This window comes from Cryptotermes secundus, unplaced genomic scaffold, assembly GCF_002891405.2.
Source record: "Cryptotermes secundus unplaced genomic scaffold, Csec_1.0 scaffold70, whole genome shotgun sequence".
NCBI lineage: Eukaryota > Metazoa > Arthropoda > Insecta > Blattodea > Kalotermitidae > Cryptotermes > Cryptotermes secundus.
The window spans coordinates 514042-532086 of NW_019734964.1; the positions used below are offsets into that span (position 1 = coordinate 514042).

General features: G+C 37.2%; 1 protein-coding gene across 6 annotated transcripts in view; it reads left to right on the forward strand.

Moving 5' to 3' along the window:
• Nucleotides 1-29: 29 nt before the first annotated feature.
• The window catches only part of LOC111869006 (thyroid hormone receptor-associated protein 3), a 56533-nt gene continuing 38517 nt past the window's right edge, over nt 30-18045 (forward strand). For 2 of the 6 annotated variants that reach the window (XM_023860173.2, XM_023860175.2), the window contains exons 1-5: nt 30-251; nt 7507-7718; nt 8720-8914; nt 9494-9694; nt 11020-11222. In XM_023860173.2, coding sequence (XP_023715941.1) covers nt 237-251; nt 7507-7718; nt 8720-8914; nt 9494-9694; nt 11020-11222 — 826 coding nt within the window. In that variant the 5' untranslated portion in view covers nt 30-236. Of the gene's footprint in view, nt 252-3172; nt 3369-3787; nt 3805-7506; nt 7719-8719; nt 8915-9493; nt 9695-11019; nt 11223-13956; nt 13987-18045 lie in introns of those variants that run through there. The other 4 variants (XM_023860174.2, XM_033753258.1, XM_033753259.1 and 1 more) reach the window with 4 other exon arrangements.

Genomic DNA, 18045 nt, shown 5'->3' on the forward strand with positions numbered 1-18045 from the left:
GGCAACAGGAGGTGGGATGAGTTACCACGAAGACAGACCCTTGATAAAAGGTCGGTTGCCAAGTTACGCAACAGTAAGGAAAGTGGTGTTTCTCCATGCCGTGCAGAGTAGAGCCAAAGTGAGCCGAGCCGAGTCGAAGCGCACTGGTTGCTACGCAGCAATAAACAACTCGGCAGCGTTGGCCACCAACGCCTGTAAACACGACGTTTACGCTGTTTACCGAGCATTGCATACTAATGGAAGGAGTGGGGGTATGTGACATCACTGGCGAGACTGCAGAGTTCACATGACCCCTACTTCCTGTTGTGCCATCCATGTCACAATATATTGAGCATGTCCTTACAGGCTTGTTGTAATTAAGTATACAGAGTCCAGTATATATAATTTGTATTTTTACAACTGTAGAGACATGGTAGAATTGAAGGAATCCACAATGTTGATACCGTATTTGTTCAGAAGACAAGGTATATGTAGATTTGATTTGGTGTCTGAAACTTAGAACTAACTGTATTTGATGTGGAAGAGATAACCTATATAACCACAGCCACCCTGACCACTACTTTGCCCACTGTACACCATGAGCTCGTTTGAGCCTTGCAAAAAAGTCCTGACCCTAGTGTTAGACCAGGAAGCATCTTGACGATGATCTGATATTCATTTGATATAAGCATGCGGATCTAACAATTTTTATTCTATGCCTAGCCAGAAATGAGCATTGACAAAGTATATGGTGGGAGGATTCCCCCTCTTGCATACATTTCCTGGACATGACACTTTTCCAGAGGCCCATAATTAGGTGATTCCTCAGTGTACAGTGGAAGTCGGTTTCACCACTAACCTACATTGTTTTCTGTCCAAAGACAATTGGTCACTGAGGTTTTCATCCAAAGACCTTTTTAGTGAACAGCTGTCTGCTTTCCAAAACTGTAGAGGGTGAGGTACCAAATGAGAAGATAGAGAATGATAGTTTCAGTAGAACTAAGTACAGCAGTCATCCAACTGACAGGTATCCATCAGCACCCACACGGTCTTTATGCATTCCTTCTGGGATTTCAGAGTTGGTACCTGTTTTATTTTTATTTTGAAGCCAAGTGACACACTATCAAAGTAAATGTTGACTGGGGAAATTTTATTTACTACACAATTCGTCAACAACGCAACATATTCTTCCTTCTTTCTTTCACTTTCAGCCCCAAATGGCCATCTTCAGGTGTCTTACTCTGCTAAAACTGCTACACTGCACTAATATTATCCATTCATCACATATGCAATTGCACACTCATGATTCAGAACATCATAGTAGTCTAACTAATTATCGCTAAAAAAGCACACGCTGTAGTTCACTTAATATAAATCAAATAAAATCTTACACCTCACAAGGGGACCTGTCCACTTGTTTAGATTTGTATCCTTGCAGATTACAGATTGCAGACGTAACACAACAATGGGCTTATGAATAGAAAAACAGGCTGCTGCAATAAAACATCTGAAGAAAAGGATACAGATCTGAACAAGTGATGATGCCCCTTGTGAAGAGTAATAAGAATTTTACAAAATTTAAATAAATTTTAATAGATTTTGATTTAAATTAAGTGAACTACAGTGTGTTATTTTAGCACATATCAGACTACAATTATGACATGTAAGATTTGAGGTATCTTCCGGGATACATTCCTCCAAAATGTCAGTTAACACAATATCTACATGGCGGCACACCCCAGATGCTGGTTTTCTTCATTTTACAGTTATGACATTTTGAATCATGAAACATGCAATTGCATATGTGATGAATGGATAATATTAGTGCAGTGTAGCAGTTTTAGCATAGTAAGACACCTGAAGATGGCCATTTAGGGCTGAAACATGTGTCAAAAGTGAAAGTGAAAGGAAGTAGGAACAATTTGTTGCGTTGTTGACGGACTGTGTAGTAAATAGTTTTAGATACAGTAATGCAACAGGATGCTTAAATACAGGATTGACTGGGGAAATTTAGTGGTTAACTGGAACATTTACAGAGTAAACATAAAATACTGATGAAGAAAGCAGTCTTCTGGGATTTGGCACCGTGTATATGTGGTGTTAACCGACGTTTCGGAGGAACGTATTTCCTCCATCGTCGGTTAACACCACATATACACGGTGCCAAATCCCAGAAGACTGCTTTCTTCATAGTCACCGCCGTGAAAGCCTCAAATCTTATAAAATACTGATGACTGGTAATAGCATATTTGCTTCTAATTGATCACGGAAGTACTCTTCATGTGATATATATCATGCTTCACTTCATTACATACACAGTGAATGTTGCAGAATAATCAGTGTGTGTGTAATAATGAACTGTGCTTTCATCTTGTCTTGATATTTGTTTATTTGCTTACATGAACTCTAATGGCATTCCGGATTAAGTGTATCACTAATTCAAGATGTAGGTAAAGTAAACATACTTAAATTGCAGTTGCAACACTATAGTATGTACAGTGCACATCTACCTCTTCTGAACATGATATTGTAATTATTAATTTGGCATTATGATTGAGAACATTCGATTTGGTGCACGTCCTATTGCGACCAAGATTCTTGGTGATTTTATTCTGTTCCCGCAGACAAATACCTGGATAATAACTCATTTAGGCCATGGCAAGTTCCTTCCAAGTTATCCGATGATACATGGCTTTGATATTTAAGAAGTCGTTAGGAGCTGTGATAACGAACTCAGTATAGCAACTGGCTACAGGCTGGATGACCAAGGGATCGGAATTTGAGTCACAGTATGGACAAGAATTTTCTGTTCTCCACTTTGGCCATGCCAGCTCTGGGACCCACCCAGCTTCCTATCTAATGGGTACTGGGGTTAAAGCGGCAGGGTTGTGAAGCTCACCCTCACCTCAAATTAGTACCGAGGTCAAGAAAATGTGGATTTATACATCCACTCCCTCTAATGCCTTCATAGCATATTGCATAATTAGTTAAGCACAGGGGACAACTTACATTTCCCCATTAAACTAGTTAAATGAACCGCCAGAAGGAGGTTTTAAATGTGCCGATTATTCCGCTACGTAATCGTATGTTATCATGGGTTAGTGGTATCCACGGATCGTGGTAGCACCCCTTTTTGATCTGTGAGTACTAAATGTTCCGTGGCGAAAGTGTACAATCGTAGCTCGAAATTGGAATAATCCGTGATTGGAAGAGTTTGTAAGTGTTTGGTAGTGTTCGTGTTGGTATCACGTTAGTTGTTTGCAGTTGGAAAATTGAAAAGTGGTGTTATTTTCTATTTCTGTTGTCTGTGTAAGTAGGATTTGTGTGAGAGTAAGCACAGTTATTATTTTCAAGCATTTTAAACGTCGAAAGACTAATACACGTATAACGTATGTAATTTTAGGTATTTTTACTACTTTGCCTAATCTATATTCGTTTATTTTGTGGTATAGCCGCGCGTGTGTGTGCGAGTTTATGTGAAAATTGTTATTGATTCGTATTATCAGAATAGGTAATTTAAGAAATCATTAATATAGGAATGTGGTGTCTAGTTTTGATTAAATTGGTTTTCCGCCTATATTAAGTCATTATACTGACAGGTACGCAAATCCAAGTTTCGCCTTTCCACAACAAGCGATAGACATTGATTTTCAAGTATGGATGGAATTTTATAACTAAATACACGTAATGGAATTATGTCAGGGCTTAATGAAAATGAGTAACACGCCATTTTGGCGTGATTCGATTCAAGTGGAGTAGTAATGGAATAATGTTGGAAGTTAATGAAAATAATTAGCTCACCCTTTTGGTGTAAACCGAATACCAGTACAGTGTTTAAAATATTTGAATATTACCTTTCTGGAAACAGGATTGCAGACATATGGATGATTGTTGAGAGAAGTGTGAAAGTTGAATGTGGCATATATGGCATAGCACAATAATCCAAATGGTTCTGTTGCCATAGAAAGTTGATGTAACCGGGCTTCATGATCTGTCATAAGTCACTCTGGTTAGATATACCCCGAAGTGGAACAATTGTATAGGAGAGTCTGGCCTTTAATCAGTTCCCTTGAGAAAATTCTGGGAAAGTATCCAACTTTGCCATGGCTACTTACAAATCCATATATGTATGATTTTAAGTAACTGTTTGCAGATGTTAAAATGCTGTTAAAGAACATACCAGTCCATTAATCAAAAGCATATGTTGACTGCTGTCAGAACCTTACAAATCATACAATTCTAATATGGTGTAAATAGTTTATGTAACAACATTTAAATTTTCTTGTATGATATCTCACAAACCAGGAACACCAGTAGTGATCAGATGAAATATATGCTGCATTGAAGAAAGCAGTCTTCTGGGATTTGGCACCGTGTATATGTAGTGTTAACCGACGTTTCGGAGGAACGTATCACCTCCATCTTCAAGGTAGAAGGAAAAATATAAGAATCCGCAAGCGAAGAGACCGTGAGAACCGGTAAAAGCAGACTGGTGTTGGTCGGTTAACACCACATATACACGGTGCCAAATCCCAGAAGACTGCTTTCTTCATAGTCATCGCCATGAAAGCCTCAAATTTTACATATGCTGCAATATTGGAGGCATTTTTTTCTTGAAAAGTTTGGTGAAAATTGCTGTTCCACTTGCCTTTTTAGTTCAAATAAGATGGGAGCAAATAAAAGTTAATGCTCATTGCCTTCAGAAACCTTGTGGGGAAAGTTGTCCATTCTTGTAAGTGAGTATGTGTAGTTTGATGAGGTAGCTGTTAACAGCAGATTGCATTCATGTTTTTAATATAGTGTCCTCCAGGCAGATAGATGGATAGATTAATCAGAGCACAGAAACAGTCATAGATTTGTGTATTTGATGGATACTGGTTAATGAGTATGTGGAACAAGTCGGTGTACAAGTAAACATAATAAGCAAGTCGTAGTAGAAAAATCGCAAGCCGCATGATACACTTAATTTTTACATAAGCAAATTCCTTCCTATATGAATACCAAGGAGAAAGCACAGAATATACATAAATGTTAGTATTTGAAGCTGATTAATGTAAGTGCCAGTGAAATGAATAACGTTAATTACTTAAGTACAAGGTAATCATAGCTCTTGATTATTCATATCACTCCATAGTGCTTGTTGTAATCCCTGTAACTTAGAATATAGTTTTAATTTGAGATTTGTGGATGCTTATTTCATGCTCCTTTTTCCTTCGTTTTTAAAAGTGAGTTGCTTATGCCTTAAGCACATAACCATGAAGGTATAGGGAGCATGCTGAAAAAGCACAATGCATTCTATGCCCTTGCACTAAATGGAGGTGAACAGTCTGCTTCTCACTCTGTATCTGGCTATATTATCACCAAGAAAAGTGGTCTTTGTGCCCATTAAATGGGCTGGATAGTTCTTGGCACTGTCCTGGGCACAATAGCGAAAACTGTAAATAATAATCATCATCATCATCATCGGCAAAATAGCCCTTTTTGAGCCATAGCCTTCCCTTGAAGATTCTTCCAGACTTGTCTGTTCCATCATAAATTAGACCAGCCGGTTTTCACTTCTTTGGAATTAGCAACAGTAACATTTTACAGAGCAAGATCAGCCTAGCATCCAACCTTCAACCTGGAGGACCAAGTTTCTGTATTTATGTCCCCCGGTGACAGGATAGCCTAATTATATCCCCAGGTACTGGGTTCACTTTTTGTGGCCTTCTATGATTTCCAGGCCTACAGTGGAGGTATACTAATCTGCCTCCTCACAGGACTAGTGAAGACTGAACTTCTACATTATTTCTTAATGAAAATCTGTGGATCCACTCGATTTGGTCCAGTGCATATCTGGGAGTTCTAGTACCAGTAACTGTAACAGTACATTAGCCATTCCTATAAAAAGAGAACATTTGTAACTGTAGTTTACAGTGTACAAATGATGGAATTTCACTTTGAGAAGCAAAATGGGTTAAATGATCCCAAATGCAGCCATTGGAAACCAACCAGCCAACCAGCCTTTAAATAAATCGTGCAAGTATTGTAAACCAGGGTGCATATGTTTTCAGCATAGGTTCTCTGTGATTTCTTATTTATTGATTGGTTGATATTAAATTTGGAGTTGACTCGCTTGGGTTATTATGATTTTCACATCAAATAGGGAATTAAATCCAAACTTAGAACTTTTAGAAAAAGGTAAAATTGTCCCTATGGTAACTAATCAGCACTATGAGGCCGTATGGGGGAGGTTATATATAGATATTTGTTTTCTTGATGTCGGCACTAGTTGGAGATGAGTGGTCAGCATCACACCCTAGTCACACTACCACCAAGGAAAGAGCCCAAATTACCCATTGGAGAGGAGGCTGTTTGGGCCCCAGAGCTGGTCTGGACAACATGGAGAAGAGAAAATTTCTGACCCTACTGGGACTCAAACTCCAACCTCTCGGTCATCCAGGCCATGGCCAGTTGTTATACCAACTGTGCTTTCCCTTCTCCTGTAATTTAGAACTATAGTAGCGTAAACTTTGATAGTGCCATTTCTTTGTCAGATGTAATGGTTAAAGTGCTATAGTTTGATAGTTAGAATCTTGTTTAAGAAAGTAAGTACAGCACTTGGAAACTAAAATGGCATTCATTTGATCTTGTAAGAGATTGTCTTAACCTTACATCATTAAAACCTTCATTTCTGATCAAATATCTTGTGTAGTATTTCAGTTTTTTATATGATAATTTACAATGCTACTAGTACAGCAAATTCTGTCAGTGGGATTTCCATTATACTAAATGGTCCAACTAAACATCTTGAATGAGTGGTTAGCAGTCATTTTTATTTGGGAGGTTCTGTGCTCAGTTGCAAACAGGAGGCCTGTTATCCTGCTTAAGATTTTTTGTACTTTTTCTCAATATTGTTAGACCCTTCAAGTAGGTCATGATCACTTCTTTTTTCATCCTTCAAAATTTCTGATTCATGATAACCAGTCTTTCTTTGTGGAAGAAATGCAGTATATATTTTCATTTCAGAACAGTTTGTTATGATGTGTTTTTGACATTTTCTCCCTTTGGCATTGCATGTTAAACATTTGAATATATGAAGAAAGCAGTCTTCTGGGATTTGGCACCATGTATATGTGGTGTTAACCGACGTTTCTGGGGAACGTATCGCTTGCGGATTTCTTATATTTTTCCTTCTACCCTGAAGATGGAAACGATACGTTCCCCCGAAACATCGGTTAACACCACATATACATAGTGCCAAATCCCAGAAGACTGCTTTCTTCGTAGTCACCGCCGTGAAAGCCTCAACTCTTACATTTGAATATGTATTCAAATTTTGTTAGATTCTTTGCTATGCAAGTCTATTTTGGAAGTAACTGTTCAAAGATTTTGAAATTTGGGTGTGAAGATGTTACTGTATGTGGTGTGACTGTATAGTTCATAACAGTACTGGAGACTGTTGATAGATAAAGTTTGATTAAATGTTTAGTTGATGTTTTTTTTAGCAACTAGTACTATTTTAATTGCTGTCCTGTTTCCTTTAAGATAATGCGATCTAGGTCACCCAGTCGTCGTTCAACTCCCCCACCTCCACGAATATCTCGTCGCTCACCAGGTGGGTTCAGAACCAGAGGGAAATCTCCAGACCGGAGACGACGCATGCCACCACCTAGCATGGCCAAATATGTACCAGGTGGTAGAGGTGGCAGTCCTACGAGGGGTAGGAACCGTAGAGAATTTAGACATTCACCTAGAAGGTAATGAACTAGAAATGATTTAATAGGTTTACAGAAATTGCTGTATATCTTGTAGAATCTTACCTACAAACATCCTTACACTGGAATATGAGACTGATTTGTGTGGGAAAGTAGATCAGCAGTAAATCATAATGTGTAGCTTGTTACAGTGGCTGTAAAAGGTAGAACAGTTCCAAAATCATACCTTATAGTCAGTTGAAAAAAAAATGCTAGAAATTCACATGCATTATCCACATCATCATAGAGTTAAGTTCTTATTAGGAGTTATGCAGTAACTTCAAGTCAAAAAGAATATGATCATATAAACACAGCGCTCGTCATGTCTTTTATGAGAAACAGAAATATGTATTTCATTCCTTGGATACCATATGAACATTTTGTTAGGAGACTGGGTGGATGAGAACAGATTGCCTGGGCAAATTTAGCAATAGGTTGGAGAAAATTTTGTAAGGAATCTAATAATTTGTATTGTTGACCAGATTTTATTAGGAAGGTTGAATCAAGGATGAGATGGTTGGGGCTTATAGCACACATTGAAGAGAAGAGAAATTCCTGCATAATTTGGGTTGGAAACAAATCACTTAGAAGACATATTATGTTTTATGTATTATGTTAAATTTGATCTTACAGAAATAGGATTGGAGGGTGGGGACTGGGTTTATTTAGTTCATTATAGAGACCAGTGGTTGACTATTGTGAATGCAGTAATGAGCCACACGAGACAGGGAATTTCTTGGTTAGCTGAGTGATTGTCAGCTTCCCAAGAAGGACCTTCCTCCATAGGGTGAATTGGTTGCTCATGTGTATTCCAGTACATAAGTTTTGTTGACAAGATTTAAGCGCCATATAGAACTGTTCATTTGAACGCATATGGATTGCTGATTTTATTTTCTGTTTGCGCTTTTGATTTCTGGCTGGAAAACAGATGCTGATTTTTGTAACTTTTGTGGAATCTAAGCATCATGTATTATTGTCGTTGTTTTTCCATGATCTTCCCTTAGCCAGCCTCCTGGTTTTCCGTTCCCAAGAAGAAGTAGATCGCCTCTTCAGAGGGAACCAAAAAGACAGTCATTTTCTCCTGGGAAAAGGAAGCTGTCTCCAAAGAGGGAAAGAGAAAGGGAAAGGCCACGGGTCCAGGGGAGAGAAAGAGAACGAAGATCTCGACCACCTATTGCTTCACCTAGGAAGAGGACAAGGTTATCGGTGTTTTGTGTTCATAATTCTACAAGTTCCATCCATCTTGAGGGACATTATAATTTGTAATGATTTAAGAAATTAAATTAAATTAAAATCTCTTGATCATTACTGTCAGAATGCCAGGTTCTTGATGTTTTCTTATGTATGGACGAACAGATATACGTCTATAATCTTTCAAATTGCCTTTTGCTATTTTTCTGTATTTAGTGAATACAAATTTTCAAATTCTTCTTAATATCATTATTAGATTTCACATTATTAGGTGTACTTGGTCATGAAATACTGTCAGAAATTTGAGACATATGCAGAGCTCTAGGAATATTTGTAAGACTATAAGTCTGCACAGAAGGCAAATAGGCTTTATGAGTTATACCCAGAACTCTATTTTAGTTGTTTTTCCATATTATATTTTCAGTATTTAAAAGTTTATCAGCCCAAATTTAAAAATTGTCTTTTGTGTTTTTGTTGCATCTGAACACCATATCTTTATTGTTAGAAATAAAGTGCTTCTTACAGTACAGAATTTGCTTGTTCCCTTTGTTTGTTGTTGCTGTAGTGAAAACATATTTTACGTGCAGGTCAAAAAGCCCAGAGGCGTCTGCTGTTAGTTCAACAAGAGAAGGTGGTCATTTAGGTTCTTATGGTGGAAGTGTAGGAGGGCCTTCAGATGTCTCTCCTCCTGGCCGAAGCTATCAGGGATTACCAAGTTCATACCCTCAAGGGGGACCTGGTCCAGAAGGGGACCCCCCCAACCGAAATATAGTGTCAATGAGTGAAAGGTATGTTTTTTATGTAGCAGTTAAGATTAATTATGGATTATATTTTTTTAACATACTGTCTTACCGTTAATGAGAGCGGCCTCCGTAGTCTAGAGGTAACGTTCCCACCTCATGACTCGTAGTACACAGGTTCAAATACCCGGTGGAGGTCGTTGAATTTTTAAAGGCGGAAAAATTCAGGGAACAAGTCCTCCGGGAGGGACTTTAAGCCGTGGGTCCCGTGTCGTAGCTTTACGGCACGTAAAAGAACCTCATATCTCCAAAGGAGGTCACTGAGCCAAATTAACGGACGTTTCCCGCCCAACAGCAGTCTCTAATACCTCTGGTAGGGGGGGGGAAGCATTATAGATACCTCTCAGCTAGTAGAGCCGGTCTCGCTGGCTGGGCGGGACTGATGGTAAGCACCAGTACCGGTAGGATATAGAGACTGCTAGAAATCATAAAGGGAAGCACAGTGGACCAATACAGGTCTCAGTGCATGGGGAAACCCACCCTCTCCAATAACTAACTAACTGACTACTGTTAATGAGTAGACCATTGAATAGAATTTATTTTAAAAGTGATTAATGAATTTACCTTGTAGGATTTGAGATCCTGACAATGCCATGTAGTCTGTTGAAAGTCAGCTGATATTTTGGGGTAATATATCACCTCTATCTTCAGGATTAAAGAATAAACCTAGTAAGAAATCATCATGAGTCAGGCAGCAAGTAAAGCAACCCTGAAGAAGGAGGCAACATGTTCCTCTGAGACATACATTTATCTTCAGCAGGCTACATGGCTTTATATTCCACAGGATATAACTCTATAATTTACCTTATTTATGAGTAGTGCGTTGAATAGGAATTAATTTGAACTTCTTTCCTTTGTGTTTGGAGATTAGTTTGATTTTTAAATTTGTAGAATGCTCAGATCTTTATTGAAGCACTGCTAAATATGAACATAAACTTTTGCAGTTTTCTGTGGCATAGGTAATTTTGAGAACCCAGTGTTAGTGTATCATATAATTGTTTCTGTTGACAAATCATTTTCCCCATAGTAGAAAGAGCAGTTTTTTCACATTCAGAAATTCATCAAGCCACTCATGCAGGGCAGTTATTTTTTACTGAAGAGTGGAATTTTATTAATTGTGGAAGCTTCCTACTGTATTATTTGCTCCATTCTATTTGTACTTTGTATGTTTTAGGCCCGGATATCCACAGCGCTATTTAAAAATATTAATCAAACTGTGAACATCTGGGCATTTATCCTTTGAATTATTTTAGTTTATTTTACACGTACATACGAGTGTTGCGTAACTGTGCTTGAATCTTTCACAATCATAGATTTCATGGACCAAGTGGACCAGGATCTTATAAAATGGAACAGTCTGATCATCCTGTGTTCCGTGGACCAGAAGGTACAGGCTTTGATGTGAATGAACTGAAGAAGATTACAGTGGATATCCGACGTAACCTACCAGTTGATATGGTTCCTATTGAGCGCAGCATAATCAACCCTGAAGATGTGGTATTGGTTCGTAGGCCAGGTATGTAACCAAACTTCTATCATTTTATGTTGCTTCCTGTTAAGTAAGAAGGTATTGAAGTTCTATGAGGTACATGCAGTAAAATGTTTGATAATGTACCATTTTACTTATGGTGCCAAGAGAAGCCGTGCGAATGGTACCAGATCTTTAGCTGATAAAACTTTATAGTCATGCTTGAAATTTGTGACCATATTGTTCATTGATGAACTTTTGTATATCCTGACAAAGTGCTGAGCCAGCCTGGAATAGGATTCTATGTTTTGAAGGACAGAATGAAGGAAACTGGGAAAGTTCATGACGTGACAAATGAAACAAAGGATTGTCTGCTTCCATATCTGGGCAGTGAGGCTTAAATTTTAAATTGCATATGGAGATTGTGAGACTGTCTTCCTTCTCCACTCCACAAAATTTTATAATATTGTAAATACACACCTGGTTCAGCCCATCAATAGTTTAGGTCATGATGCTGTGTTACACCATCATGAAGTTGTGTTATAATGGTTGTGAAGCAACAAAATGAATATTAGGTGATGCCTAATAATTCTAAAACTCATCAGAAGTATACTTTGTTTTGCTGTGTTATGCTTTAAATGTTGACATGGTAATAACGAATTGCACAACACAGCATGGAGGTACAAAGATTGCAACAGTGTTTTTCTTTAAATTTACGATGCATTGTCAGAGGAAAGAATATAAATTTCAGATGTTTGAAAATAGAATACTCAAGTAGATATATGTAGATAAATGCTCAATCTTGAATAATGGGTTCTTTATATTAACAAGTTAAATGTAGATATGAAGGCTGTATACAGTGTGGAACAGATCAAAGTGTTACTCATTGGTTGAAGTGAAGATTGAGCCATCTTTCTGGAGGAAAACAATAAGTTGCATACTGCTTTTGAAGTGGATGTTAGAGGAATAAATATTTCTCTGTACTAGAATTTCCTTTTCATGTTGTGCCCTTTTATGAGGAAGAATCAGTATATAGGTCACAAATGGAAGTAAAACAGCTGTAATGGACATAATAGGTTTTCTGTGTGTGTCACTAAGTAGCCGCACAGTCCGGCTTCATGACTAGATAGCAGACATGCATGCACATGTTCAGAGGCTAGTTTCAGTAGTCAAAATGGTGACCATGCTTGGGGGTGTAATACCTATTGCAGCATTCTGTTGTGCATTTTTATGGGCAAAAAACGCTAAGGATATTCATAAAGAAATGTTTCCTGTTTATGGTGGGAAGTGTTTGTCACCTAAACCGGGTCACAACTGGATCAAATTCTCTCAAGGACGTGTAAAACTTGCAGAAGTGGCTGAGACAACAGTCAAAAGACTTCTTTGCTACAGGTTCTGATGCACTGGTAAAGAGATGAGACAAGTGTAACAATGTTGGTGGAGGATTTATCGAGAAATAAATGTTTTTTTTTTATAGAGGTTTGAATGTCACATGGTTTACATTTTATATCAATTTGTGACCTATTTACTGACTCTCCCACGTATTTTTCCTGCTTAGCCCCACTTTAGGCTGTTAGAGTAGGTTTATTCATATTACTATATTAGTCACAGAAAATCATTGTTATATATTTTGTCTTCCTCTAAACATTTTATACATTTTTAGAATGAGTATTTAATGAATTTGGTAGGGATATATGAATGGAGAACATTGTGCTAGTGTGATTTAAGAATTTCACGCCTCTGAAGATTTAGATCGTGATTTACTAGATTATGACACACGTTCTGGTAGGTAAAGAGGTAAAGCTATTCCTGTAACATGCCTTGGAGGCGCACAGGTTTGCGAGACGTTGAGGCTCCCACATTTTCTAGTCAGTCAGCTCACAGATGGTGGTAAGATTGTCAGCCTTACGTTCCAGGGACCCCTTAGCCCTAAGAAGATTCCTGGTACTCATCTGTTAGAAACTTAGTTGACCGCAGAGTCATATTGTGGCTAGAAGCATTAGGTCAATTGAAAAGTCCAGTAACCTCATCAGGAATCAAACACGCGACCTTCCAGCTTGTAGCATAGTGTCTGAACCAACTATGCTACCGTGTGCCCCCTTAGTCTGGTAGTTGGTGACCAGTTCTTCAGAGGAAAATACCTGCATTTTCTGCCTTGGAGTTGGAGGCAGTATGCTCCTCCAAAATGTTTGCAGCAACCTTGTAGAGTACAGAATGTCATAACTGAGAAAATTGTAGTCTGAAAGGTCCATCTGTGCTCTTTGTTCTCAACTTGATCTTTACAGTTCAGTGTGATTGAATCAGGTTTCTACAGCATGTTACTATCTTAGCTATGTGTTTTCATGGGTAGTATTACGATCTGGGAGCTGGATAAATTCCATATCTGTTCCCTTCTCCCTACAGTTTCACATGTTCCACTTAGTCTTTGAAAACATATTTAGTACAGTTTGCTTCAGAAATGTAAAATTTAAATTGTTCTTAGAATGTCCATAATAGAGGTTTTGTCTGTTCCACGCAGTGTGCATGCCTTATTTAAATAAACAAACCTTGCATTTTTCATTTGACTGGATTGTAACTGGAATTGTCATTGATAGGTACTGGTATAAGAAATAAAGACTGAAATATATTAAATAAAAAAAAATAACAGAATTTTGTATATTATAATGAAGATTTCACTGCTAATCATGAACGTTTGCAATCCTTATCACGTGAACAATGCAACCTCAGTAGTTCTGTTTTAGAAAGCGATATAATAAAACATGTATGTTTCTCTCCACCCCAGCCACTGAAGATAAAACACACTACCGCAAAGGTGAAAAAGAAGTCTGTGATATTAAGCTTTCAAATGATAACAGTACATATGCTAAAAATCAGCTGATAATGAAAATGATTTTTCAGCATTGCCTGATTAGTTAAGGGTAAAGAATCAAAGGAGACTAATGGTGATGTGTGAACTGACATGAGTAAGGAATTAATGCATTCACATTTGTGAAGTACACGCTAAATAATTATCTGGAGGATTTTCTGAAAACTAACTATCCATATGTATTTATTATGGGTAGGTATATTTAAGATATGCAGAATTTTAGTTACCCCGTGAGATCTTCTGTTAATCACAGTTTTGGCTAAGTTCAACTTGATACATTTATAAAGCACAATAGTGATCTAGGAAGAAATGTGTTGCATGTAAGTAATGATGAGAATTACAGCAATGCAAGTTTACATCCTAAATATGAGAGAACCAAAATTTCCTTCAAGATTATTGTCTTCTGGATGCGACACCATGTTGTATGGTAGATCATAATCAGCTATGTGGAGGACATAACTTTATTCTTGCATAACATTTCCTTCCTTGGTGCTGAACTTGTTGGAGTATTCATGCTTGGAAGAAACCAGACATAGATCATTTTCTTCGTTGAAGTATGGTCTTGCATTAATATTTCATGAAATTGATGCATCAATTTAATAATTTTTAAGTGTTCAAGAGAATGTGATTTTTTTCTGTTTTAAATTGCGTGATGCAGTTGGAATAATCAATTTAATAATTTTAAGTGTTCAAGAGAATGTGATATTTTTTTATTTTAATTTGCGTGATGCAGTTGGAATAGCCTTATGCATTTAAGGGAAGGAATGCAGAAGTTGTTTATAATATAACGTTTATTCTGCAGAAAGTTTTATATAATTTGAAGATGGTAATCGAAACTGCATCAGAAGCAAGTCATGGTAAAAATCGAGGCTTGTGATGCAATGTTCATTATAACTCATTTTTATAATGGGAAGAGAAGCAAACTTGTTAGCAGCATTCAGTGGAGCAGAAGCAAGAGTCCATCAGCAGCTATGCATAATATGAGGATATTAGTAACATCTCAGTAGTAGGTATGTGATTGTGTTTTTTAAAAATGAATATTTATGGTGGTTGCAATTTCGGATTAGAGAATTTTTCGTATAGTTGATTATCAGATTGTAATCATATTAAGAAATATATTGAATGTTATGCACGTACATTGAATTGAAAGGACTACGTGTGAAGATACCTGGATTAACATGAACTTGAATTTCTTGAATTTCTAAAAGGAGGTTTGCTGGCACCAAACACTGTGGTAAATGTGATGAATGTTTTATTCAGATTACAGAATTAATACATGATATTCACTCAGAAGCAGTACGTGACACATATGTAGTGAGATTTACAGGTTTGCAAATAGATGGCAGCAGCATTTTCAGATCTAATACAAAAACTCTGTGGCCTGTAGTCCACAAGTGAACTATATCTACCGAGCAACCGCCACTTGTCAGCGAAGTTAGTACCAACTTTTGTGGATAGAGGGTGTCACATGGTCAGCGCAATGGATCCCCACGGCCGTTAATCTTGATTTTCTAGACCGGAGCCACTATTTCCTTGAAATAGCTCCTCAGTTATCCTCACGAGGCTGAGTTGACCCTGTTCCAGACCCACTACTTCTCACAAAATCTGGTAGTGCCGGGAATTGAACCCGGAACCTCTGGATATGAAGGCATTAACTCTGACCACTCGACCACAGAGGCAGTATCATTTCAGATCTAATATGACATTATTTTCAACATTACTGTCATTAAACTGACAAGATTTTCACTTATTAAGCCAGTTCATTTGTTCTGTATTGATGTGTGTTATTGGCTATATACCATCATTGAACTGCAGATTGGAGACTATAACTTGTGTTCGTCATAATGCAGTAAGAGGGGAATGCTCATTAAAATGTATTTGCAACATCGTAACATGCCTACAGAAACAGTGTGTGTAGAAGAATATATATATATGCAAATTTTAACTGGGAATTTATCTGCTTATGACACACAAATCCTGCATACAAATGCAAGGAAAGTAAAACGTGTTTTTGAAAATAGTGTCACATTATATATTTCACACTTTGCTGCATGCATTACAAACTTGGAATGACCGTCTACGTGTATTATCTTGTTGGCCCACTGATGCCATAATGTGACTGAGTACGAGGAAATTAAGTCTTGCAAGAACTGTGTGCTTTTAGAAACTGAAAGTACTGTGCATAATTTTCACGGACATTTATTTTGTGTATTCTCTACAATTTTAATCCTTTCATTTTTGTGAAAGGCTTGTGTGTGATGGAAGGGAAAACACTGAATGTGCCCAGCAGTTTTCTGTATTTATTATTTTACTTGTGAAGTTAGCATGAGTAAGGTCAGCATTCTCAGTCAGGAACTGGTTAATGAAACTCTCGTACACATTTTGCCTGCATGTAGTAATGAGGTGTGTTGTGCATCGTAAAATTTGATACAACGAGGGAAGAAGCTGCCATTTTCTTTCCTTCTTCTTCATAAGGATCTTTTTTCTCCGAGATTGAGTTTTTATTGATGGCAGAATTGGGGATGAACCCCATTCTAAGTCTTGTGTTGGATTCCAGGAGAATGGCCCAACATTAGCAGTTTAATGTGGTAATGCATTTGTGTAGTGGGATTCTCTACAAAATAACCAACATAGTATCCTAAAAGTGAAACTCAAGTACTCATTTAATTGCTCTGGCCTTTTGTATCCTTTTATCGTGAATGTGGCAAAGTGAAGTGATTTATTTAAATTTATAGTTTTAACAAGAGAGTTTTAGAATATGGTGTGAATTATTTTCAAATAATACTTTTCTAAAAGCTACTGTAGTCACACTTTATACTATTGAAAGAGAAAATCAGAAATGTGTGGAAGAAAGTTGTATGTTTTATTGACTGTTACCTGGTTGTGGCTCGACAAATTATGTTTCCAAGGAATTACTGAAGATCATATTTCTGCTACTGTGATCTCCGTGAGCTCCCACAGGATTAGTTTTATGCACACCGAAGATTTGAACTAGGACACTTTGACATTTCATGTAGACTTTTCAAGGAAAGGGAAGTTTTATCAGTGAACATTTGGATGTACAACATTAAGCATGCCCATATAGTCTCAGCACTGAAAAGCGCCATAAAATAACCTATGCACAGTTCTGGCTTCATCATGCAAATATGTTTTGGATGTACGACATTAAGCATGACCAACGGTATATTGTCTCAATACTGAAAAACGCCATAAAATAACCTATGCACACTTCTGGCAAATGTGTTTATTTTTTCATTGTACAAGAGAAGAAATGAATTGGCTAGTCATCAGTCCATTCGTAATTCAGGCTTTGTCCATAATGCATAGGGGTTTTGAATTTGTACAGGGGCAGTATACTTCATTCTTTAAGTAGAATTGAATAAATGTCATATGCAGAAGTAAACATATTCTGATGAGATATGTCTTCAACTATTGGAAGAAGAAAGAAGAACAATTGATTCTGAAGTTACAGCTGTCAACAGTCTTTGTCTGGAACCAGTTTACATCCACAGCATTCACCAGAATTCAATTCACTATGCAAGACACTAATTTCAAGAAATCCATCAAATAATAATGCTATTGAAAGGAAGGAAATCTTATAAAGTGCTAATTGAAGTAGTTAAAATGACTGGTCCTGAGTTAATGCTCAGTTACAAGGCAATTCATGGACATTACATAGCTTACTGGAGTCTTACATGTGGAAGAGGATAAATCAGCAGAAGTAATTGCCCTTTGTCTGTAGCTTATGATGTGGATGTTTTGTTTGACAATCTGATCAGTTCATATTTATTTATTCTCAAGAGTCTAGTTCCAGGATCAATGTTTGCAGAAATTAATCTCACCATATTAAATTGCTACAGCTATAGCATTAAAGATTATAAAATTCTTCTGTAAAGCAAAATGTATGAATATTTGTACTTAAATGTCACCGGTGCTCTATTGTTGAATTTAGCATATTTTTGACTTATTAAATTATATTTGTGTATAACATAAATAAACATTTAC